This window comes from Rattus norvegicus, chromosome 4 (assembly GCF_036323735.1).
Source record: "Rattus norvegicus strain BN/NHsdMcwi chromosome 4, GRCr8, whole genome shotgun sequence".
Classification (NCBI taxonomy): Eukaryota; Metazoa; Chordata; class Mammalia; order Rodentia; family Muridae; genus Rattus; species Rattus norvegicus.
The window spans coordinates 75,965,541-75,992,983 of NC_086022.1; the positions used below are offsets into that span (position 1 = coordinate 75,965,541).

Below are 27,443 nucleotides of genomic sequence, written 5' to 3' on the forward strand. Positions count from 1 at the left end.
ATTCCAAGGGATTGTACAGGATCACCACATACAGGTGGTATACAGAACCATATATTCAGGCCAAACAATCATACACATAATACAAAAATTCTGTTTAATGAAAATGAAAATCACAAGGGTAAGGCTTACATCGAAAGGGAACACTGAGTAGCCTAAACCATTTCTCTTCAAATATATGCAAATATATTCAGCAGAAAGCAGTAGAGAACTAATACTCATAAAAATGGAAGAAGATAACTTCAATATTATGTTAGGGGTTTTCCTTCCCTAACCCCCATAAAATTATATTCAAATATATGATGAAGAATTAGTTTCCACGGCACCAGGAAATATTTTTGCCTTACTGGGTATCTCTGAAACTATTACTGATTATTCATCATGGAATAGAATGTAAAAATGGCAAATTATATGTTGAAAAAGCTATTACAAATGTTCACCAGCAATACATTTAGCATTAGAAGTGTTGTCATATCATGGTATAAAGCTATCCAAATGAATGATTTTATGTTTTTAGAATAAAAAAATTGAAATAGTAATCGAGTTAGTTATTATTAATTCTCATACTAAAAAACACTTGACCCTTTTCCTGTTTGCATGCTTATGACAATGTTAGGGTGTCCATATAAAAGGTATATTGCAATGTCTTTCTAATGAGTGTGTTCTCATGTTCGTGATATTAAAACCATAAACTCAAGAAAAGCGAAATCATATTCTGAAGACAAGACCTGTCCCTTTCCTGAGACACTCAAGCCTTGTTTCAGTTGTAAAGAGAACAAACTCCCATGTAAGGACATATGAAAAGCAGTTAGAAGGGAGAAGAATTCTTGTATTGAACATTTTGGTTAAACTGTAAAACTATGTTTACTGAATAAGCTTGGACCTTTTCCATAGGACTTCATTGAGAGAAGCTTGAAGGTACCCCCTTTGCAATTATTCGCTATTCTTTTATACCAGTAATTGAACACTGTTTTTTGGCACAGAATCATTTCTTTAGCATGAGGATTTGAGATATTTTGTTGTGCTTAGTATCAGGAGGGTTAGGATTTAAGTAACTGGTTGGATTTTGTGTAAAAAGATAAGCTGAATCCCTCAACTGACTCTATGTGTTTACTGTAGACGAAAAATCATTTTACACTTGAATCTTAGCCAGAAAGGTGAAAAGGGATGTTAAAGCTACATACATACACACACAATTCAAGCAATCATGCATGCACACACAGACACAGACACAGACACACACACACACACACACATACACACACTCACGCACAGTATGCTTATTTGTTGGTTTTTAATATTTTTAAGTAGCATATAAATGTTTTAACCAAATAGTATATAAAAATTTATTCACAGCTTAAAAGTACTTCTAATATCCTCCTTGACCAGGTCCCCCTTTCCCTATATACTAGGATGCTACTTTATCACCCTTCAATCAGAAATTATCAACTCGTGACCTCACATGGATCAATTAGCAGTTTTGAAGTTCACTTTTGTTCTGATTGACACAGATTTATGTGCATTATAAAATATTCATATTTCCCTTGTTTGTACAGTAGAATACTATTCAGCAAAACATTTGAAGTTCCAATATTTAAACTGCACAAAGAAATATTACCAATATCACTTTGGATGTAAGAAACCACCAGTAATTCCTTAGTCTTACATTCAAGAAAAGGTGAAGTTAATTATGTGGTAAAATAAATAAAACAAAATTTAGGGAACTTTCATAATGCTGAGAAAATTGAAAGGGAGAGGCATATTCAACTGAGTCAGGACTAGTAGTTCCCAAAGAAAGTGCTCCCTCTCACAAGCCGGTAGAACTCTACGACCTTTGTCTCACATTTTCACCGGCTCATGAGCCAAATGTGTGTTTTCAGCAAACTTCAAGTGACTCTCCTATATGAACTTACTGGGTTTGATAGATGGGAGAGTTAATTTTTGTTTTACTGCTAATGTGTATCCTTTGAATTTTGCATGACCGTTTCCATTTCTTCCACAATCTTGTGATTTTTAGCTATTTTGCATAATTATAATGACAACCTCATAACTCTGGAAAATTTTTATTCATTACTCTGGTGTCTTCTTGAATCAGAACAGCATGATCTTCTTTTCTTGTAGGGATATCACCAAACATATGGCTTATTAACTATAGAGAATAGAAATAACAAGAATGTATATATAAGTGGCTAGAAATTGGGGCATACAGGTTTTTATTCATTCCTTTCACAAAGAAGTAAATGGGTAGCTGTTGACCACTGGCCCCTGTACTTGAGGGATCAAATACAGATGAACTAAGAAAATAGAGTCTAAAATTCTGTGAGGTGGCCTTAATATAGCTGGGATTTGAGAAGTGCAGTCAAGAATATACCTATAGTCAGAAAGAACTTTCAGGAATGTGTATGACCACCTAGATTAAAAGGAATTGGTTGAAATTCTAGGGTAAGAGGCTGGAAAAAGTGGGCAAGAGATACAACACACAAAGAATGTCATTCTATGTATCTGCCTTAGCAAGGAATAACTTGCGAAGTCATAATGATATTACAATATGGCAAATCCATCTTTCAACTTTAGTATAAATTGTTAGAATGAGAAAATAAAAAAATAGAATCATGAAGATAATTAGAGGGAAAATGATGGGAGAGATCATGGTTTGTAATGTCAAGAGTAAGCAACAGACACTCTTTCCACTGGAGTGGTTTTCTACTGGCTGACCACTGCCCACCTTAGGAAACACAGGGGTTTGGTGTTATTGCTTTCCTCTTGTTTTCCTCCTAATCTCCTCAGCTAACTGCTATCAGTAACACCAAGAGATCTATCTATGTCGATTTACACAAAGGCTAAGGGTTGTAGGCTCAATTTTAATTAAGAAAATCTTTAAGCCCCAACATCTTATCAGATGTTTAACTGGACATGTTATGGTTTTTAATGTAAGGTCCCTTGAAAAAAACTAGAAGCATTAATGTGGACTAAATCTATTTATTCTATCTATAAAATACTTTACAAGTCACACCTCAGAACCCATGGTAGTGCACGTGAGAGGAAACATTAGATCAAGCATCCCAAAGAGAAAATGCTTTTAAATCTACAGTCTGATAAATTACATGCTTCGATAGTTTAAAACTCTTTCTCTAAAGTTAACTGACTTTTAAATGCCAAGTAGCTACAAAGTCTTCAGACAATGTCTTCACATGAGGACCAACTTTCAAATCCTGTCTGAAGGCAGCACAGGCATTTCTGAGTTCAAAATTTCTTTGGATAATGGCGGCATTGCTACAGCACCTGCTAAGCATGCATCCAACCCTGGTTTGCTTTTAATAACTCCCCAGAAAGGAAAAGTAATATCCTTCAAGGACACAAGCTGGTAAAATGTAGCCACCACGTGGGTCAACTGAGGTCTATTCCTTATTTTATTTTATTTCTGTTTGCAATATGAGAAAGATCAGAATATCCACTATATATGTCCTGCTAAAGCACAGAGAATATGGGACAGAGCAGTGTGTGGAATGTGAAACCTAGAATACGTATGATGTAGTACTTTATAGGAATATTTGCATACCAGCATGGAAATCTGAATTGCTATTTGAGTAATAGAAATAATTAGAGTACATGGAAAATTGTTAATTATTAAGAACTTCAATACTATTGATTATTTTAAACTGAATTTTGTGGAGGAATCACAATTATCAGAAAAACTATCTTCTCTATGTGTACAGTTTATAGGATTGTCAGTCTAAGAATAACAGAAAGTCTAGCGTTATATTATATTGATAGTTAATTATTATAAAGCATTGTGAGTTACAGGACTACTGTGTCAACCAAAATAGTAATAATAAAGATATTCTACCCTGAACAGAAGTACAAATCACAGACAACAGAAGAAAAGCGATACCAGCAACACATTACCAATAGGTTAGTATAGATTGACTTTTTAATTTTAGGCTTTCAATGATATATTTGTCTGATTTTTTTCAAGCCTCTATGAAGTTCTTATTATTATATACTATCTATTCGGATGAAGGTTGAATGTTGAATGGCATAATTTCATAATACAAAGCTTCAAATTCCATTCCAATTTCCAACTATTGAACAGGTCCCCCTAAATCTTAATGTTTTCTTTTGTAAAAATTAGTCTTTGTCTTGTTTCTTCCATTTTCACACCTATACAAAAATTACAATCCTCATAGAAGGAGTGACAACAAGGGGCATAAATACTTTTCCAGGCCAATGGAAATTTAATCACAAAGGGAAACAAGCTTACTGGTCAAGCTTCCTTTCAGTCAGCAGTGCCACTCAGAGTGCCACTGTTTTCATTCAAATTGTGGAGGAGATACTGGTACTAATGGTCACAATGGAAGCATGTTTGGTAAAAGTGAGTCAATAAAGGAAATGTTGATTGTTTAAATAATTTGTAGAAACAAAATTAGAAAGTAAAATAGACAAGCAAGATAGATAATGTGCCAGACTGGAGAGACACCAATTGTCCAATGCAAGTATTGGGGACAGAAATTCTCAATCATACATTTAATTTTGTATTCAAATATTTAATATCAAAATAAAATGTATTGTGTCTAAATGGGAAAAAGGCATTTATTTCTTTCTTAAAATATAACTTTCAAATAAAGCCAGGGTATACATGACTTTGTCCTGTTTTCCCATGTCAAGGCATTGCATAGCCAGTTGTCACACTTCCTTTCTATGAACCCAAATATTGCTAGGGAAGATAGCACACGTAGCGAAATTAGTTACAGATATACACATTTTTAAATAATAATAATGTGTTATATAAATATTGGGTTAGCTTATTAAGTTCTTGGCTGTACATATCTCTGTTCTCCTATGTTTTCCAAATACTACCATATCCAGACGTTTTTATGATTTTGTATGATTTACAATATGAATGCTAATGCTTACCCTCTCTGTGATGTTTAAAACTTCAGATTTCTGTGTGTGCAAGCAGTTCACTGTGTCTCTGTGGCTACATTGTGTTTCTGGTGCTTTTTCTTTGACTTTTTTCCTATTAATTTGTTTTGTCTCATTTGGGTTTATTTATTTTATTTTATTTATTTTAGATGCCTGTTTGTTTTTACTGAAAGAGAAAGAAAGTTCCTGGATCATGGTGGCTGAGGAGAGGAGAGGATTGGAGAGGAGTGCCAGGAATGCAAATCAAAATCAGCGTGTATTGCATGGGAAAAATTTCTTTCCAATAAATAAATAGACAGTAGAAAGGAAAAACAAAATGTCAGTTAAGATAGTATTTTTAAATCTCATAGCACACTTAGATCTGAAGAGAACTGAGTGTTATAGTGAATCTAAAAGAAAACATTACGTTAATATTTTTCGTAACTACTGAAGGCACCTTTAGAAAATGGTACACTATACTTTGTTGAGGTAGTCACCCTATATTTCTCAAAAATTTCAGCAGCCATTGTTCGATGTTTACTGCTCAAATGCAGCATCTGGACACTCCTTTCTTCATATTTCTGATGTCTTCTGATTAGTCAATACTCTTTCAGTTTCTTGGAAGAGAAACTGAAGGACAGGTCAGAGAACCAAACCACCCAAGGCTTACCTTCAGGTAATTCACAGACTGTCACCACAGATGTGCCTGTTTCACCTATGCCAGACACCTGTCATTGTGGAATGACAATGGAGCCTAATGGTCTTTGGGAAGATGTTAATGTGTTTAAAATGGTTTGTGGTTTCTTTAGCTCGTTTCCCAATTAAAATATTGTTTCTTTACCCCACAAATTTGAATGCGTGTGTTGCATTTATTGTTGCAATTTGTTGTCTCACATGTTTATATTAAGTCCAACGTGGATTCTCTTTCTCTGTCGCTTTACACATTATTTTCCAAGACAAATCCCCACAGGACTAGGAGTGCGCCTCTTCTGCTAGTCTAGCTAGCTAGCTTGCGCTGAGGGTCCCATTTCTGCCTCTGGAGTGGTGAGATTCCTGGAAGCCCCCACACCTGCTGACTTTTTTATGAGTTCTGGGGATCCAATAATCTTCAGGTTTCAGCTCTCATGAAAAGTGTTTGCCTCCTTAGCTATATCCCCGCTCCCCCGCAAAAGCACCAAAATAACAAATAGTTCAATAAAAGAAATGAAAAGTTTTATTTTCAGGTGTTTCTGATGTAAGGAGATAAAATTTCATCACCAGAGAAGAAAATAGGAGTTTCATTTATTACGCAAAGTATACATTTGTCAGTGAGTTGTTCTTCAAAGGTTTTTAAAAGTTCTTCTTTCTTTCTTTTCATTGAAGGCTTTTCCGGGAAACGTCAACTCCGACAGTGTGGTTCGGCACGACCTACAGCACGCAGTAGTTGCCCGCTATGTACGCATTGTGCCCCTGGACTGGAATGGAGAAGGCCACATAGGGCTGCGTGCAGAAGTCTACGGCTGCTCATATTGTGAGTGTCAAGTGTCCAGTTCATATTTGCATCATGGATCATTTTCATTGAAATAGCAATGTTTTAAAATGTTGCTTATACTCTTTAAAAAGTATCATATATATGTGTATATATATATATATGCACGTATATAGCACTGTTTTTCTCTATATTTTATGATATAAACATATAACACACATATAGGTGTAAGAACACATTAACTGAGGGCTGAGGAGGTGAACACTGCCTAGCATGCAATAAATGTGTTCTCAGCCTCACATAGATAGATGTGGTAGTTAATGTCTATAATCTGAGCATGAGGCATGTAAAGTCCTGAAAATCAGAAGTATAAAGGCTTCCTCATTTACATAGTGAGTTTGTGACAGGCCTGAGCCAACATGTATGGGACCTGTGTCAAGCAGATTATTTTAAAAGAAATTAAGAAAATCAAGGAGTTAGGATGTGTTTTGCTTGGCATACCAAAGCAGTGAAGCTTATTAATAAAATTGAACTTTTATGAATGACGAAAAATTATATATATACATATACATGCATATATATATATATATATATATATATACATGCATATATATATATATATATATATATATATAATGAGTATACTGTAGCTGTCTTCAGACACACCAGAAGAGGGTATCAGATTCCATTATATATGTTTGTGAACCACCATGTGGTTGCTGGGAATTAAAATTTAGGTCCTCTGGAAGAGCAGTCAGTGCTCTTAACTTCTGAGCCAGCTCTCTAGCTCCATGACTTGAAAAGCAGTGATCTACCTAAGATTGACCCATGTGGCTCTTGGTGAAGGAGGAAGGTCTGTTTTGAAGGGAACCTTCGGATCACCATGTTTCCTTCCATTTGTCATTCTTACTTTAAAAGTCAACAAGTGAAATTTTTAAGATTTTTAAAAACATATATGATTGTAGTGTGTGTGTGTGTGTGTGTGTGTGTGTGTGTGTGTGTGTGTGTGTGTCCAGGTTATGTGCGTTATCAGAGAACAACTCGGGAATTGCTTCTCTTCTTCCACCATATGGTCAAGAAGGCCTTAGGTTGTCTGGCTTGGTAGCGAATGCCTTTACCTGCTGATCCAGTCTGCTAACCTACACCACTGGATTTTGTTATCATTTATAATTTGTGTTTTGGTATGTTTAATTTTACTTAAAAAGTTCTTTTTTATTTGTGATTTAACCCCGACCTTTTAAAAAAGTTTATAATCGTGTCACACCTAGTTCTAGAGATTTCCATGTGTCAGTTTGGGCAGTGGATAGCTGCTATCCATTTCTCTGCCTGCAATACAGTCTGTCACTTCTTGTCCAAGGGAGAGTTTCAACAGAAGTGTCAGTAGGTGCAAGAAGTGTAGCAGTGTTGATTCCTAAATACCCTGCTTTTTACTTTGTATGCTTATCTATAATCAAGTTTAACTTATAAATTAGCCATAGTAAGAGATTTGAAGTATTAATGAAGCAGAACAACTAAACAGTATTGTGAAATTAAAGGTGTTTAAATCCTAGAATTTCTTTCCATTACTGGAATTTAATATTGAATATTTTTGGAACATAGTTGAATGTGGGACACTAAAACTATAGAAATCAAAAGAGCAGATAAAGAATAGGAGACTAAAATATTTCTTTCTCCTCTGCTCTCTTTTCTTCCTTTCTTTCTCCCTTGGCTCCTCTTCTGTACCTCCTAATCTACCTGCATTTCTATTTACATCTTTCTGCTTATGTAGGACCTCGACCTCGTCAAACTTTTAGCTATAAAAGTTCCTTCATTTCAAACTTGATGGATTCTTTTAAAGAAGATATGTCTCCTCCACGTATGATTTTGGGAAGTCATGCTAACACTAAACCACTTTAAAAATTGCTACATTTTTGAAACTGCTAGATAAAATGAATTCTATCTGTGCAAAATGGCTTTATAACATTAAATTTCCACTATAATATATTCTTATTCTCCCAGGAAGTTTCACAGGGGGAGGGAAAAGTTGGGAATAGATGGGGGTGGAAGACTGGTACATCAGCTTTCTGCATGAAGTCTCCCTTTAGATTTTACCCTATCATTTCTTATAGATCTATAAACATAAAGCCACCATACCCATTAAGCGCAAAATCTCTTTTTTTTGTAGCAGGCTTCTTAATATTAATGGAACACTTAATATTTTTATAATAAAAATTATGTAATGCTTTCTTGTCTGTAAGGCTTTAGTTGCAAAGACTCTTGAAAGCACTACTGCAAAGATAACAAAATAGTATCTTCTCGGTTCACTGCCAAACTCTTAAGGATGGGAAAAATTGGCCATAGGGATTGTCTAAAACTTTGTACATATTATTTTTATTTGATCATCATGTTATATACATATATATATACCTATACATGTATTCCATATATAATGAAATTTAGCTCTTTGGAAGAATTCAGCACTTCAAGGAGATGAGTTAGATCATTGGGAGAAGCATCACAAACTCCAACCTAAATTAAAGTCCGTCTGACTGTCTTCTATTACGATGGACACAGGAAACAAAACATCATCTGTTTGGCTTATTAAAATATTTGTTAAATCCAGCCAAATTTTTGAGATTTTAAATTTTTAGTCTTTTTTTTATAAGTAAATTACCAAGTATTGTGTTTTAAATAAAACTTTTTGAAAACAGGATTTTTATTATTTTTATTATTCTGTGGAGTAGCTGTTAATGTTTCTAATGGTGTAGATATAGAAAGTTATAGAACCTGCTCCTCTGGGTGTTTACAAGGTGTTACTGTCATCTTGAAATGAAAGCAGATGTCTAAAGCTTTCACAAGACTTGGTCTTTGTTCTTCTGTTGTAAGTAAAGAACAACCAGTGTGTATTTCATTTGGCTCTTTTTTAAAAATTTTTTCTTTTTCTTTTTTTTCTTTTTGCCCTTGGCTTACTTTATTAAAACATTCTCTTAAAACCTAGAGAAATGACCTAAAGGGACACTTTGCGGTCCACCCAGAGTTGTTGATCAGGCCCCAAAGCATCTCCAGCTTTGTGTCCAAAAGTCATTATAAATTAGTACAAGCCAAACAGAGCCCTTGTTACCCTACAATGCTCATTTTGAAACTGTTACTTTGTTTCCCTTCCAAGTCCCATTGGCTCATAGCTTTGCTGGTGTCTAGATCAATGCCTTCCTTGTCTGCTTCTTGCTCTCCAGTGAGATCACCATGTCCAGGAACCGGATTGCAGGGTGCTGACGGTACTGGATTAACAAGTTAAAAACTGTACAAGACTCCAAGACCCTAAGTTCCGACCTCATTTTTGAATGCTAGGGACAGAGCTGGGTTTCCGGCTGCTGCTGTGTCTGCCACAGTTCACTGCCTCCACTTCAGTTTTTCAACAGCCGGCAGGAGCTTTGTCCAGGTGGGACAGGGTTGGAAAAAGATGGCGGTTGATGCCTTGGTATTTGACGTTTGCAGGGTCTCTCCCACACCAGAGTTTATGTAAGCAACTAACTGGCTCTGGGAGAGAGGGGGAGGAGGGAAAGGGGGGGAGGGAGAAGGATGGAGAGAGGGAGACTCTTCTACATTGCTGTTCTTGCCTGTATGTTGAACGTATCATACACAGTTAAATTTCTGAATTCCCCATGTTAACCTTGCATAGAGTTATCATTTTAGTGTGCTCTTAATTTCTTATCTGCAGTGAAGAAATGTTTGTTCATGCCTTTCTAGTAAAAAACATACAATAGAAAACATGGTATCATACTGTTGTGTGTGTGTGTGTGTGTGTGTGTGTGTGTGTGTGCGTGCGCACGCGCGCGCTCAACTTTTGGCAATAAAGACTAAAGTTTTTATAAAGTGTTTGCATCCATTTCTGTCTTCACATGTTGTGTAAGAATTCCTGTTTCTCTACAAACCCAAGATTTTCTCATTAATTTTGTCTTATAGTACATGCTCATTATATTTTATTTTGTTTTAATGATGCTTTCTCTACATTTTAGAGAGGTTATGATTGTGGAGCACTACTGTGCCTTTATTGTTTTTGAAGTGCTTATTCAAGATATCTTGCTCATATTTCCGGGTGATATCTTTTATTCATTTATCTCTAAAAAATGAGTTAAATGGTTTAAAACAAATTTTCTCTCTCATTTGCTCTCTCTCTTCACAGTTGGGTTAAAGTTGGAAGCCGAGAAAACTCACTTCAGAGACTGAAGCTTAAAAATGAAAGCTTTATTTTCTGAGTGCTCAGGGAGGCAGCCAGTTCCAGTTCTGGATGTGAACTTACTCCCCAAAGGGAGGCTGTACAACATTTTTGTAGGATGGAAAAAAAGAGTGAGGGGATCAGGGTGGACTGTTGCATTATCCAATCATATTTGACACAAGGGGTTAAACAAAGCAGTTAACATTGGTGACTGGACCTTATGAGAGTTCTTGAGTCAGTGTTCATAGTCAGGTCTCTTCCTGGATTCTGGCTGAGAATTTTAGACTGATAAAGGACCAAAGGAGTGGGCAAGCTGCACATAGTCCATTAAATCAAAACAAGCAACAAAATTATGATTTGTGTGCCTTAGTTTAGATAACAGGATAATAGCATCTTCCCTCGTCACACACTTTACTGGATAACAGACAAACATGGAACAACTGAAGAAGTAGGATAGGAAATGGTTTCTGGGACCTGGGAACATGAACTCAGTTTTGCTCCTTCCAGTTAAAACTTGTTTCTGAGATGACTGAAACTAACTACCTCCTAACACAGTCCTCATTATGATCTCTAGACACATCTCATTTTCATGGTTTTCTTTCTAAGCACTCATTTTAAAATCTGCGTTATGGATGATGTAATTTAAGACTCCACAACAAAAGAGAGTCCTCTCAGTTAGGTTTCCTATAACAACGCATTCTACACTTGTAGAAAGTCCAATGGTAAGATGTATAGTCCGTTTCCTCATTCTTCCCTCACAACTGGGCTTTGACAATCACAAGACACAAAGGAGAAATTGGTGAGGCAAAACAGGAACCAGACCTTCCTAGAGAAACATTCCATGGAGCAAAAATCATAAATGGTAATACTTTTAGTAATAAATGCCAGTGCAGTAGATGATAAGTAGAAACAAACATTAAATAAGTACAGCAAGATAAAAAGTAAAAAATAACATTATAATTGCTTGGGTAACAGCCCCCAAAAGCATCATTACCTAATTCTATTTCCTTGCTCAAACGAAATTTACAGATGTGACAGTCTTGGCACAAGGAGTGCAGCGTGCATTGTCCAGGTGATGGCCGCCTTCCCTTAAGTTACCCACATCAGTTTTAGGAGAGTTGGGGTGAGGGGAAGTACTCAGGCAAAGGAAGAGGAGGCACTGTGGTCCCTGAGGCCAGGACTAAAAGAAGCAATTGCCTATCAAAGCATGCTGCAGCAGCCCAAAGCTGTAAGAAAAGGGGAGTAGCCTTCAGCTCACGCCCTGGTTGGAGAGTGATCTTTGCCCACACCTTGATTTTATTTCCATGAAACATATGAATGAGTTCTGTCTCTTGGAAAAGTTTAAAAACAAAAACAAAACTTCTGATTCTCTGGTTTTGAAACAAAGTTTGTGGTTGTTTTAGTACAAACCACAAAGTAATACTAGCACTGAAATTTGATTGTAGAGAATCAATTTTTAAAAGTAAGAACTATAGAGTAGTACCATGCAACATCCTGAGAAGGTTCCCTTCATGCTGGTCACAACTATTTACTGAAGAACTCAAAATCCAGCTAGAACAACTAAATAGTTAACTTTGTAATTGTTTAAATCTTTTTGGGTCTCAATTAAATAGTGTGACTACTGGTTAGACATCAGAGTGAGCGGTTGGAAGAACAAAGACATCTACTTCTTGGTAGATTTCTTACAAGATGGTTTGTGATCCAAACTACCTGTAGTGGTCATTTATTTAAAATGATATTCTGTCTTTTTCCCCCTTTGTTTAGACAAAATAGTGTAGTAATCCTAGGAACTCCTTTTTGTCTAATAGGTACTTCTCAGAACACACCAGATGTTCAGATCACATTCTTTGCTGTCTGTTTTTGAGAAATGCAAATTACATGCATTTCTTTTCCCAGAGCAAAACTCGCACTTAAGAGTAAGAAAACAGTGTGTGACACATTTATGATTAATGTTCTAGAAATTGCTACTGTTTAGATGTATCCTGGAATCTAAACTAGAATGGACCCTTAGATGACTCTGTACTTTACCTTAAACTACTATACTCTCCAGGATAACCTTTGACATCCAGAGAGAAAGGCAATTTGTTTGGGGGTAGAAAATGTAGATCAGACCCACCCTCTCACTTGGCTTTATTAGTAGGTGAAAATTCTGGGTATTCCCTGTCTCAGCAAGAATGACTGTAGCCTTGAGTGTCTGTGGAAGAGAGAAATGCATTCTTTCATCCTTCTAAAAATGCCCTGAAGGCTTGGCTGGAATCTTTCTTAACCTGAAGCTATGGGGGAGCAGAGTGGGAGCACTTTGCTGAGCCAGCATATTTGTTACCCATGATCCCTGGTGTTTCTCCGTCTTAACTTCTGCAGTTCTTCCCTCTTCATTGTCCCTTGAGAAGTTAGGTTCTTTCAAAGTTGAAAACAAACCTCGCCTCCAGTAGCTGCAGATGGAGAAGTTTGGTTGCCGGCCATTGCACCGCAGCCTTCATTCCTGTACGCTACTGCTCTTGTTTCCCGGCTTCTATCTAACACGAGTTCCGGTTCAAACGTCTGCACCCCCTTGCTCTGTCCTCTCTGCATTTCATTTCCTTCAAGTTAACTGAACCAAATTCATGTTGTAGTTTTTGAAACTTACTGACGTAGACTCCATAGGTTGTCTCACATGGCCTTAATCCTACACTGACACTAACCATTTTGCTCTACGTTGGAAAGATTGTCTGAAATACAGAGGAGAGGCTTCCATTTTAAAACAGTCATGTGTGACTGCATTACACAAGCGTTCCATTTACAGAAGACAAACGAAGTGCAATGACAATTTCATATAGAAAATTCTAAATTACTTTGAAACCAGAGCCTTCACAGCTGTTAGATTAGCTGCTAAATTAAGAACTGGAATACAAACTATTGTGCTATGATAACTTTTATATGTACTTCAATATGGATGAGTAATTACTAAGGCATAGATAATTTCCCCTGAGAAAACCATGGTAGAAAGTTGACATGACTGTAGAAAGGTATATAGAAAAGGGAGGAATAAAAATGCTACACTGACAATGTACATCAGTTCATTCTAGTTAAGTGCCACATCTGACTTCCAATAACAACACCCTCTTCTAGGGACAACAGGCAATTTCTATAGATATGTTCTGTCAAGTAATGAAATGCTACCATATACTTATGAGGTCCCCCCACCAAAAGCTTTTGTAAAAACAAAGTTCCACAGACACTAAGCAGTGAAACATGAATTTCGGTATTTTTGGTTATTCATTTTAGCATTCATATTATTCCAAGGAGAAATTTGAAATATAGATGGTAACAGAGCTGGTTTATTTGCAAGCTCAGAGAGCTTCACACAGTCCCACAAATCTACCTAAGCTTAAAGGTTTAACCATTCATTCTCTGAATCCTTTGGCCAAGAGTTTTATGTGTCTAGCTCTTCCTTTCCTGGTCTATACATTAGTACATTCACAAAAAGCTTTAAATGACTCCAGCCATTGGACTTAAGAGACACCCTAATCCAGGAAGCATCCCAATTAATGAATGACATCTGGAAAAGCCCAGTTATCAAATCAGTCGAAAGTCTGTGATTCATAGTACATACACATCAGCATAGAGATATATTCAATAATTAAAATCCACAATGATTGAGGTTAGTTTAATTTGCCTGAGAAACTAGCAGCTCTAGAAGAGAACCTGTGTCTTCCTGGTTAAATTGCATATTTAATCTTGTATGGGAACAGGGAACACTGCAACTTGTGTATTGTGTTCTCAATATCTCTGGTTTCTCCAGGGACTGTTTCCTAATAATCATATCTATTTGGGCAATTGGAGCAACTAAGTCATAGTCCCTGCAATTTAGAACATGATGTCCTCAAAGTGGATGACAAGTAAGTATCTGGGACAGAAGCACAGAGAAGACCAATTCATCAACATGGGGAATGGGATAAAGCATAAGCCACCTATTAAAGAATGACAAAGAAGGGGTAAATGACTATTTCAGTTAAAAAATTTATATAAGCTAAAACTAGCTTTTTTCCCATCTCTATTTCTAAACTGAGGGTATAGTTAAAGTGAACTATTTAAGTATGGTCTAGAGTATTAATAAATTTTATAAGGATTAATCAACTTGATGAACAAATTACATTGCTCTATTTATAAAGTGTTTTTCTAATTTACCTCAGAATGCAAATCTGTTCATATCACATCTGTACTTAAAGAGAGTTAATAAGGTTACAGTGACTAAGAAGTCTAAAATAGATTTGAAATATACTTTTTCTGTGTCAGTATGGCATACCACACCTGGCTGATGAGCTACTGGCAGTAGATGTATGCTGGAGTCAGAGGCCATCAGTTTTCTTCAGGGATGCACTCCCTGAGAGGCTACCTGTGTTCTAGGGGTCACATGGCCATAAAAATACAGGTAGCACTGAGTAGAATAATTCAGTTTAAAAAACAGAACACATGAAATTGGAAAGGAAAAATACTGAAATGGTAGGGAAGATATCGCATGGGGAGGAATTTGAGAAGACTTGATCAAAGTACATTACAGATATATAAAAAAATTTTGAAAATTAAAAAGTATAATAAAGCCCATTTGTATATTGAATGAATATAGCATGTAGACAAAATCTAGCTCAAAGCCTCTTTTTGTTTATCAAATTTTATGGGAACACAAAAATAACCAAAATAAGCTTAATTTTAAATACAAGTATATGTAACATCTGCCCAGGCCCCAGGCACCTCTGTTAGCTTCGACTGCTTACATGTTGCAATATAAACGTCATTCATTCAAACTGTGTGTGTTTCCAGACACAGATTTTCACATGTCTTCATGTAGTCTGTTCAAATTGCCTTGAAAACCACGCCCCTCCCTTTACCTGAATAACTTTTCTTACCTTGCAACCTAGAGCTCAGATACAATTTTCACTAAAAATTATTTTTATTTCTGGAATAATCTAGACCATTCTTCTTTCTACTCTCTTCATGTACCTTCATGTGTGGGTATTATTTACCAAAATATCCTCAAACAAATTGCAAGGTAATGGAGAAAGAAAAAACAAGCATTGGCCATTACTTATTTACATCTCATTAATTAGAATTCACACAAATATAAATATGCAAAAATATTCTCAGAAGTGAACTAATAGGAAGTATACATGAGGTCTATGTAATTTATGTTCTTAATGAAATATGACAATTATTTGAGCATGCAAAATTATTTTATTGGCTAATAAAGACATCATATATTAATATATTCCTGCATACACACACACACACATACACACTCACACTAGGGATTGTATCAATGATGTTGTACATGGTGTTCAGCAATTGCTCTATGTCTGAGCTATGTGCCAGCCACAATTGCGTCACCTTGAAAGATTCTGCTCTGCAGACCTCAGAAATGTTTAAGTGACTGGCAAATTGAATGCTTCAGTCGATGCCTTAACCCGGCTATCTAAAGCAAACAAATAATTTTTTCCATTCACTTATGTTTTAAATCCAGTACTATTTGTGATTAATATTAATTCAAAAGTGTAGTTTCTTGATTTAATGGGATTACCCATGTGTATAAAATTCTACCTATGTTATCACTAAAGAGAACTGTGCTACACATGATTTATTTGGGCTTCATTCTTAAATGAATTTGAAAATATATGTAACTCTAAGTAAAAAATAGGCAATACTTCTATGTAAGTTCCCAGAAAAGCAGATGCTTAGCATGACTAGGCTAGAGAGTTAACTATGTAAGACATGTAGGTTTATCAATTTTCATGATGGTTAAAGCAGAAAAAAAGGTTAATCAGAAAAAAAAAAACATATTTACTCTGATTTCAAATATGTAAGGAGATAGGCTGTCGGCATTTAATTATTGTTGAATGAATTTGTGTCCTGGTAAAATGGCTACTGTGGAGTTGGCTTGATGAGAAAGTGAATGTAACCTTCACCTTGGGTACAAGTTTGCATTTTGAAGACCTGCTTATCACACACTGATTCAGATGTGAAAATTGCATTAGTTACTAAGAAGTTTCAGTTTAAATTTACTCTCAAGAACTTTAAAAGTTAAGTTGACTTATAAAATCAACAGAACTAAAACAGTGAGTACAGAACAGGGAATATGCATGCACTTAAGCTCCTCTGAACTTCCAAATTATGAATAATCATTTGTTCCTGCCAAGAAAATGAGACGATGTGATTTTTACTGCCCATAGCTGTCCAAAATTCTTTCATTAAAATAATTTTTCAAGAAAATTAAAAAATCTGAGGTTTAAACATATTATGACAGCTACTTGATAAAGTATAGAGGAACTACACTCTGGTATGCTTTATAAGTAAGCATTTTGATTAAGGCAGAAAGATCCATATGTGTACTCTACCAGAGTGTAAAGGCTAAGAAATTCCCTACAGACCCTTGGAGAAATCCTTTCTTTTTCTAATGAGACCCAGATCCACAGTCTTGTGTGGCTTGCTTAAGAGTGTTAATTACAGCCCTTGAAACCCTGTAGGACAATCCCCAGCCCAGCCCTGTCTCTGACTTTGATACCCTTTTCTCCTGCTAAAGTGTTCTTTCCCCACAGTGACTCTCTACAGTCTAAGCATTGACTCACGGGAGATATTATTTTGAGTCATCTAATGAGCATAAGCAGGGTGGCTTGTCAACTATCATTTGCATACAGGAGGAGCTGTTCATAAGGAAAACATCTTAGTAGCACTCCACCATCCAGATTACAAAAGGACAATTTAGATGATGAGATGACTGACCGTTTTATAACTCCCACACCAAGGAACAACTCACAATAAATTAATGCAGCTCAAGCTTTCCATGCATTTGGAGACTGACGGTTTATCAATCATAGCCAACATGTTTCTCAAGTCACACCAGTCTTGGAAAACTTTACCTTTGGCACACAGCGCAACACGTGCTTATTAAGGTAGTGGAAGGTAGGGAAAGCCTAACTCACAGAGATATACTTAGTCAACAATTAAACATTAAACCTCCCTGTTTAAATGGGAATGAATGATGTGACATTGAAAATATTGCAAATCTATATTGGATTCTTCTATTAGCTTTTGTTCTGAGTGGTTTGTCTTAATATTTTTACCTATTTAAATTGGCTGAGCTAGCCAGACAAGGGGAAATATTGAAAAGGCAGCCATCATCATCATGAATAAAAGTAACAGTGTAATAAAATAATCTTTTAGTGTTTGCTTTTCAAGTCTCAAGCGGTCTAAAACATTTGAATTAATAGTCACTTAAAGGAGTATTCCTATTAGAGTTTTATCATTTTTTATTAAGAGTTGCTAATAATTTTTCATTTTTAAATTATAATCCTTACATTTAATATTTTATGTTGAAAATAGTTCTATGTTAGTCTTTCCAGCCTTCATGATTCTTTTGGCAAAGGAGGGATTGCAGAAGGTTCCTTGGCTCTATTTTACTTCCAGCTAATGTAGGAATAAACTCAGAAGAAAAAGGCATACTTTTAATTTAAATATTTACCCTTAAGCATCCTAAACCTGAGTGTCGCAAGGAAAAAAATTATCTACAAACAGTGTTGAGGAGGATGCCTGCTTTTAAGGCACTTAGGTAAACATGCTCAGCGTTTCTGTATATGCTTATTCAATGGGTAAGGCCAGCAACTGGGGACCAGCCAGGAGAGACCAGTAGGAAGAGAAGAGTTTTACTTTATGCTTTGTTTTCAGTTTGTCTATGACAACATCTGTGTGAGCAGAATTTGGAATAGAGCCCTCAGTCCTTACTGAGGCCCTCCAGCTTTTTCTAGGAGTAAGACACAACACATCTGCCTCACTCGTAGGCTTTATCCCAGTCCCCTAATTTCTTTCTTCCATAAAGCGTTGGTAATGGTAGACTCTCTAGATAAGAGCTTTAATTTCCCCTTGTTGCTAATACTAGCTATTGTCATCCCTGTTAGGTCCTGGGAGCCTCTTGCTTACCTGGCAGCGTGTGGGACTTTCTGTCCAATTTCCTGACCCTCTGTCCCTCTCCCCTGACTACTTGTAAAGACCATATGCAGAGGTTAAGCATAGCCCCCGGTTGAGGGATGGGGTTACCCATCCCTCTCAAAATTTTAACCCAGTATTGCTCCTGTCTAAAGAAATACAGGGACAAAGGGTAGAGTAGAGGCTGAAGAAAGGGCCACCCAGAGACTGCCCCACTTGGGGATCCATCCCATAAGCTGCCACCAAACCCAGTCACTAATGCAGATGCCAAGAAGTGCTTATTGGAGCCTGGTATGGATGCTTCCTGAAAGGCTCTGCCAGAGCCTTACCTACACAGATGTGGATTCTTACAGCCACCCACCAGACTCAGCACGGGGACCCCAATGGAAGAGTTCAGGGAAGGACTGAAGGAACTGAAGGGGTTTGCAACCCCATAGGAAGAACAAAAATATCAACCAACCAGACACCCCAAAGCTCCCAGGGACTAAACCACTAACCAAAGAATACACATGGAGGGACCCATGTTTTTAGCTGCATATGTAGCAGAGGATGGCCTTATCTGGCATTAATAGGAGGGTAGGCCCTTGCTCCTGTGAAGGCTTGATGTCCCGCTAGGGCAGGGAGTAAGGAGTGGGTGGGTGGGTGTGGAAGCGCCATCATAGAAGCAGGGGGAAGGGTGGGATAGAGGGTTTTGGGAGGGGAAACAGGGAAGGGGAATAACATTTGAGATGTAAATAAATATAATAACCAATAAAAAATTTGTAAAGAAGTTTAATTTCTATTTCGACTTGACCTTGTTGATAAAATTATCACCAGCTTTAGTCAAATCAACAATGTCCAAAGAGGCCATACTACATTCTTCCATTCTACATTGTCAACTTCCTGTATAAATTCACATAATTGTTCAATACTAGTTTGAACAAATGATACTATATCTATTTACACTTCATACAAAGCGTAGCACATTAGCCTAGAGAAATGAGAATGAATAGGAATTTTGCTTTGTTTAGTTTTGATTTGGGTGGTATTGGAAACTGAACCTAGGGTCTCAAAAACTGCATCAGTGAGCTCTATCACTAACATTTAGTGTTCTTTTCATTTTGAGACAGAACCTTTCTCATAAGTTAGCAGGATGGGCTTTCAACTCGATATGCTCCTTACTGCTCCTCTCATAGATTTTTAAACTTGCTCTAAAATACAGATAATTTTATAGTTGGGAAAGCCCATTTTCTGTCATTGTCATTATGTAGAAAAGATAATTCTGTTCCCCAAGACATTTCCTCAGGTTTTTCTAGTTTGCAAACACTGGTGTGAATGTGTGACTGAGTTCAATGCCACCTGAATATAGATGAATGACAAGATTGTTCACTTTTACTCAAAAGTTAGTGTGTTTGATCTGTCTATTAAAGGGAAGATTACTTTCTGATACAGATATTGTATTTTCAACTTCTAATGATAACATCCCCAAAAGATGTGTGATGATCTAAGTTCAGACCACCAGAAGCCTGTAAAGCTGGGTAAGATGGCTCAAATATGTAGTCCCAATGTTTCTATAGTGAAGATGAGATCCCTGGAGGCTGGAAGGCCCCTAGTCCCATGTAAGCTGCAATGAGAGCTAAGAAATCTTGTCTCTACCAAAATAGAATGCGTGATATAACATCCATTATTCTCTGACCTCCATGCACACATCATGGTATTCACATGCATAAACAAACCACTACACTACACATACTCTCTCTCTCTCTCTCTCTCTCTCTCTCTCTCTCTCTCACACACACACACACACACACACACAACTGACATGTATATATATAAAGAAATGAAAATAATATGCATTAATTAAAATGATATTCACTCAATTTTGTCATTTTTCTAGTGCCTATATACACTAATTATTATACAATTAATAAATATTTGAAAACAAATTATGGTCTCCTTTACCCAACTGAATGTCAGTAAAGATCAAGGATGGTCTTCTTTGACATTTCTGATGCTTTTAATAGATAGTTTTCTATTTGAGGAGATGAACAAGTATGTTCATTGGAGAATTTTCAACAGTATCCTGGCCTGGCCTCTGCCAACAAAAGTAGTAAAAAAAAAAAAAAAGACATATGCCTAGCTGCACAGGAAGCTCAACTCCTGATGTTGTCAAATCTATCCTGCACAACAAATCTATAAAATGTTGGATTAAAGGGTACTTAAGAACCATGTGGTAACTGATCCCCTTCATTGTTGGGAAGTTTGAAAGAAAATGGAAATCTATGCAAGAAGTGCCTCAGCCTTTATACTATCAAAGTTGTAACCAACATGCCCAGATCCATTAGACTCACTGACAAGGGTAGTTATGGGCTTAAGGAGAGACTGCCACTGTTCGTTACTGGTCTGTGCAGTGCAGCTGTAGAAACCATTATGACTAGTCAGAGTAGGTATTACCAAGAATATTAAACTATTGAGTTCTCATTTTTTATGTGTTATTTACAGCATATCATTATTCTCATACATTAACACACCAGCAGCTTTATTTTTATTAGTGCCCAGTACCTAATTTTTTGGTTCACTGAGCTTTCTAACCAGGAAAAATTTTGAATATACACCTTCCCTTGGTTAATTTCACATTTTTCTCATTGTGGATTTAAACTTGAGGTTAAGTCAAGATTCATGGCATCTTTCACATAGTTTAGAGTGAGGGCTTTGTACATGGCCATTTCTTAGCTCCTTTACTTTTGTCAACAAACAAGAAATACTATAGGATGTACTTCATTAATAGACTGTAAATTGGCATTGTTCTTATACATTCTATTATATTTAGGAAATATTCGTCTTAACATATAACACTTAGACCTCCTTTTCTCTAAAACAGATTAGGAAAACAAACAACTCCATGAAATGAAATCACCCTACAACTTTGCATCATAAAAGGCTCAAAGGCTATTAGTGTTTTAAAAAAAGGAAAAGGAAAACTTGGTGATTTTATTTATTTGTTTGTTTGTCTATTTATTATTAATTTCTTTTGATAAATCTTCCACTGGCCAGTACCATTCCGATGTTGTTATCAAACACATGAAAATGTGGCTGGCAAACTCAGGTAAATCTTTCAGATTTCTTTTCTTTTTCTTTTTTTTTCTATTAACTTGAGTATTTCTTATATACATTTCAAGTGTTATTCCCTTTCCCGGTTTCCGGGCAAACATACCCCTCCCCCCTCCCCTTCCTTATGGGTGTTCCCCTCACAACCCTCCCCCCATTGCCGCCCTCCCCCCATAGTCTAGTTCACTGGGGGTTCAGTCTTAGCAGGACCCAGGGCTTCCCCTTCCACTGGTGCTCTTACTAGGATATTCATTGCTACCTATGGGGTCAGAGTCCAGGGTCAGTCCATGTATAGTCTTTAGGTAGTGGCTTAGTCCCTGGAAGCTCTGGTTGCTTGACATTGTTGTACTTTTGGGGTCTCGAGCCCCTTCAAGCTCTTCCAGTTCTTTCTCTGATTCCTTCGACGGGGGACCTATTCTCAGTTCAGTGGTTTGCTGCTGTCATTCGCCTCTGTATTTGCTGTATTCTGGCTGTGTCTCTCAGGAGCGATCTACATCCGGCTCCTGTTGGTCTGCACTTCTTTGCTTCATCCATCTTGTCTAATTGGGTGGCTGTATATGTATGGGCCACATGTGGGGCAGGCTCTGAATGGGTGTTCCTTCAGTCTCTGTTTTAATCTTTGCCTCTCCCTTCCCTGCCAAGGGTATTCTTTTCCCTCATTTAAAGAAGGAGTGAAGCATTCACATTTTGATCATCCGTCTTGAGTTTCGTTTGTTCTAGGGATCTAGGGTAATTCAAGCATTTGGTCTAATAGCCACTTATCAATGAGTGCATACCATGTATGTCTTTCTGTGATTGGGTTAACTCACTCAGGATGATATTTTCCAGTTCCAACCAATTGCCTATGAATTTCATAAACTCGTTGTTTTTGATAGCTGAGTAATATTCCATTGTGTAGATGTACCACATTTTCTGTATCCATTCCTCTGTTGAAGGGCATCTGGGTTCTTTCCAGTTTCTGGCTATTATAAATAAGGCTGCGATGAACATAGTGGAGCACGTGTCTCTTTTATATGTTGAGGCATCTTTTGGATATATGCCCAAGAGAGGTATAGCTGGATCCTCAGGCAGTTCAATGTCCAATTTTCTGAGGATCCTCCAGACTGATTTCCAGAATGGTTTTACCAGTCTGCAATCCCACCAACAATGGAGGAGTGTTCCTCTTTCTCCACATCCTCGCCAGCATCTGCTGTCACCTGAGTTTTTGATCTTAGCCATTCTCACTGGTGTGAGGTGAAATCTCAGGGTTGTTTTGATTTGCATTTCCCTTATGACTAAAGATGTTGAACATTTCTTTAGGTGTTTCTCAGTCATTCGGCATTCCTCAGCTGTGAATTCTTTGTTTAGCTCTGAACCCCATTTTTAATAGGGTTATTTGTTTCCCTGCGGTCTAACTTCTTGAGTTCTTTGTATATTTTTGATATAAGCCCTCAATCTGTTGTAGGATTGGTAAAGATCTTTTCCCAATCGGTTTGTTGCCGTTTTGTCCTAACCACAGTGTCCTTTGCCTTACAGAAGCTTTGCAGTTTTATGAGATCCCATTTGTCGATTCTTGATCTTAGAGCATAAGCCATTGGTGTTTTGTTCAGGAAATGTTTTCCAGTGCCCATGTGTTCCAGATGCTTCCCTAGTTTTTCTTCTATTAGTTTGAGTGTGTCTGGTTTGATGTGGAGGTCCTTGATCCACTTGGACTTAAGCTTTGTACAGGGTGATAAGCATGGATCGATCTGCATTCTTTTACATGTTGACCTCCAGTTGAACCAGCACCATTTGCTGAAAATGTTATCTTTTTTCCATTGGATGGTTTTGGCTCCTTTGTCAAAAATCAAGTGACCATAGGTGTGTGGGTTCATTTCTGGGTCTTCAATTCTATTCCATTGGTCTATCTGTCTGTCTCTGTACCAATACCATGCAGTTTTTATCACTATTGCTCTGTAATACTGCTTGAGTTCAAGGATGGTGATTACCCCAGAAGTCCTTTTATTGTTGAGGATAGCTTTAGCTATCCTGGGTTTTTTGTTATTCCAGATGAATTTGCAAATTGTTCTGTCTAACTCTTTGAAGAATTGGATTGGTATTTTGATGGGGATTGCATTGAATCTGTAGATTGCTTTTGGTAAAATGGCCATTTTTACTATATTAATCCTGCCAATCCATGAGCATGGGAGATCTTTCCATCTTCTGAGGTCTTCTTCAATTTCTTTCCTCAGTGTCTTGAAGTTCTTATTGTACAGATCTTTTACTTGCTTGGTTAAAGTCACACCGAGGTACTTTATGTTATTTGGGTCTATTATGAAGGTTGTCATTTCCCTAATTTCTTTCCTGGCTTGTTTGTCTTTTGTATAGAGGAAGGCAACTGATTTATTTGAGTTAATTTTATACCCAGCCACTTTGCTGAAGTTGTTTATCAGCTTTAGTAGTTCTCTGGTGGAACTTTCGGGATCACTTAAATATACTATCATGTCATCTGCAAATAGTGATATTTTGACCTCTTCTTTTCCGATCTGTATCTCCTTGATCTCCTTTTGTTGTCTGATTGCTCTGGCTAGAACATCAAGAACTATATTGAATAAGTAGGGAGAGAGTGGGCAGCCTTGTCTAGTCCCTGATTTTAGTGGGATTGCTTCAAGTTTCTCTCCATTTCGTTTAATGTTAGCAACTGGTTTGCTGTATATGGCTTTTACTATGTTTAGGTATGGGCCTTGAATTCCTATTCTTTCCAGGACTTTTATCATGAAGGGGTGTTGAATTTTGTCAAATGCTTTCTCAGCATCTAATGAAATGATCATGTGGTTCTGTTCTTTCAGTTTGTTTATATAATGGATCACGTTGATGGTTTTCCGTATATTAAACCATCCCTGCATGCCTGGGATGAAGCCTACTTGATCATGGTGGATGATTGTTTTGATGTGCTCTTGGATTCGGTTTGCCAGAATTTTATTGAGACCTTGAGGAATTTTGCCTCTGTGTGTCCTGAGTTCACCAGGCAGATCGCTTGCAGCAGAAAAGTTTGTCTTACCTGTGGTTCCGAGGCTCAAGTTTGCTCACGGGGTGTTGCTTATGAGCTCTCCGCGGTGGCAGCAACCAGGAAGATCTCTTTTCCCCCTTTTCTTTTCTTTCTTTATTTTTCTTTTCTTTTCCTTTCTTTCCTTTCCTTTTCCTTTTCTTTCCTTTTATTGAGTATTTTTGCGTCGATATTCATAAGCGAAATTGGTCTGAAGTTCTCTTTCTTTGTTGTGCCTTTGTGTGGTTTAGGTATAAGAGTAATTGTGGCTTCGTAGAAGGAATTCGGTAGGGCTCCATCTGTTTCAATTTTGTGGAATAGTTTGGATAATATTGGTATGAGGTCTTCTATGAAGGTTTGATAGAATTCTGCACTAAACCCGTCTGGACCTGGGCTCTTTTTGGTTGGGAGACCTTTAATGACTGCTTCTATTTCCTTAGGAGTTATGGGGTTGTTTAACTGGTTTATCTGTTCCTGATTTAACTTCGATACCTGATATCTGTCTAGGAAATTGTCCATTTCCTGAAGATTTTCAAGTTTTGTTGAATATAGGTTTTTATAGTAAGATCTGATGATTTTTTGAATTTCTTCTGAATCTGTAGTTATGTCTCCCTTTTCATTTCTGATTTTGTTAATTTGGACGCACTCTCTGTGTCCTCTCGTTAGTCTGGCTAAGGGTTTATCTATCTTGTTGATTTTCTCAAAGAACCAACTTTTGGTTCTGTTGATTCTTTCTATGGTCCTTTTTGTTTCTACTTGGTTGATTTCCGCTCTGATTTTGATTATTTCCTGCCTTCTACTCCTCCTGGGTGTATTTGCTTCTTTTTGTTCTAGAGCTTTTAGGTGTGCTGTCAAGCTGCTGACATATGCTCTTTCCTGTTTCTTTCTGCAGGCACTCAGCGCTATGAGTTTTCCTCTTAGCACAGCTTTCATTGTGTCCCATAAGTTTGGGTATGTTTTACCTTCATTTTCATTAAATTCTAAAAAGTTTTTAATTTCTTTCTTTATTTCTTCCTTGACCAGATTATCATTGAGTAGAGCATTGTTCAATTTCCACATATATGTGGGCATTCTTCCCTTATTGTTATTGAAGACCAGTTTTAGGCCGTGGTGGTCCGATAGCACGCATGGGATTATTTCTATCTTTCTGTACCTGTTGAGGCCTGTTTTTTGACCAAATATGGTCAATTTTGGAGAAAGTACCATAAGGAGCTGAGAAGAAGGTATATCCTTTTGCTTTAGGATAGAATGTTCTATAAATATCCGTTAGGTCCATTTGCTCATGACTTCTCTTAGTCTGTCGACATCACTGTTTAATTTCTGTTTCCATGATCTGTCCATTGATGCGAGTGGGGTGTTGAAATCTCCCACTATTATTGTGTGAGGTGCAATGTGTGTTTTAAGCTTTAGTAAGGTTTCATTTATGTATGTAGGTGCCCTTGTATTTGGGGCATAGATATTTAGGATTGAGAGTTCATCTTGGTGGATTTTTCCTTTGATGAATATGAAGTGTCCTTCCTTATCATTTTTGATGACTTTTAGTTGGAAATTGATTTTATTTGATATTAGAATGGCTACTCCAGCTTGCTTCTTCTGACCATTTGCTTGGAAAGTTGTTTTCCAGCCTTTCACTCTGAGGTAGTGTCTGTCTTTGTCTCTGAGGTGTGTTTCCTGTAGGCAGCAGAATGCAGGGTCCTCGTTGCGTATCCAGTTTGTTAATCTATGTCTTTTTATTGGGGAGTTGAGGCCATTGATATTGAGAGATATTAAGGAATAGTGAGTATTGCTTCCCGTTATATTCATATTTGGATGTGAGGTTATGTTTGTGTGCTTTCATTCTCTTTGTTTTGTTGCCAAGACGATTAGTTTCTTGCTTCTTCTAGGGTATAGCTTGCCTCCTTATGTTGGGCTTTACCATTTATTATCCTTTGTAGTGCTGGATTTGTAGAAAGATATTGTGTAAATTTGGTTTTGTCATGGAATATCTTGGTTTCTCCATCAATGTTAATTGAGAGTTTTGCTGGATACAGTAACCTGGGCTGGCATTTGTGTTCTCTTAGGGTCTGTATGACATCAGTCCAGGATCTTCTGGCCTTCATAGTTTCTGGCGAGAAGTCTGGTGTGATTCTGATAGGTCTGCCTTTATATGTTACTTGACTTTTTTCCCTTACTGCTTTTAATATTCTTTCTTTATTTTGTGCGTTTGGTGTTTTGACAATTATGTGACGGGAGGTGTTTCTTTTCTAGTCCAATCTATTTGGAGTTCTGTAGGCTTCTTGTATGTCTGTGGGTATCTCTTTTTTTAGGTTAGGGAAGTTTTCTTCTATGATTTTGTTGAAGATATTTACTGGTCCTTTGAGCTGGGAATCTTCACTCTCTTCTATACCTATTATCCTTAGGTTTGATCTTCTCATTGAGTCCTGGATTTCCTGTATGTTTGGGACCAGTAGCTTTTTCCTCTTTACATTATCTTTGACAGTTGAGTCAATGATTTCTATGGAATCTTCTGCTCCTGAGATTCTCTCTTCCATCTCTTGTATTCTGTTGGTGAAGCTTGTATCTACAGCTCCTTGTCTCTTCTTTTGGTTTTCTATATCCAGGGTTGTTTCCATGTGTTCTTTCTTGATTGCTTCTATTTCCATTTTTAATTCCTTCAACTGTTTGATTGTGTTTTCCTGGAATTCTTTCAGGGATTTTTGTGTCTCCTCTCTATGGGCTTCTACTTGTTTATTTATGTTTTCCTGGAATTCTTTCAGGGATTTTTGTGTCTCCTCTCTATGGGCTTTTACTTGTTTATTTATGTTTTCCTGGAATTCTTTCAGGCACTTTTGCGATTC

The 27,443-nt window shown here is 37.0% G+C and overlaps 1 protein-coding gene across 1 annotated transcript in view; it reads left to right on the plus strand.

Moving 5' to 3' along the window:
* Cntnap2 (contactin associated protein 2) overlaps window positions 1-27,443 on the plus strand; it is a 2,256,901-nt gene that overhangs the window by 856,183 nt on the left and 1,373,275 nt on the right. The window contains exon 4 of the mRNA NM_001427648.1: window positions 6,262-6,409. Within this exon, the coding sequence (NP_001414577.1) occupies window positions 6,262-6,409 (148 nt within the window). The remainder of the gene's footprint in view (window positions 1-6,261; window positions 6,410-27,443) is intronic.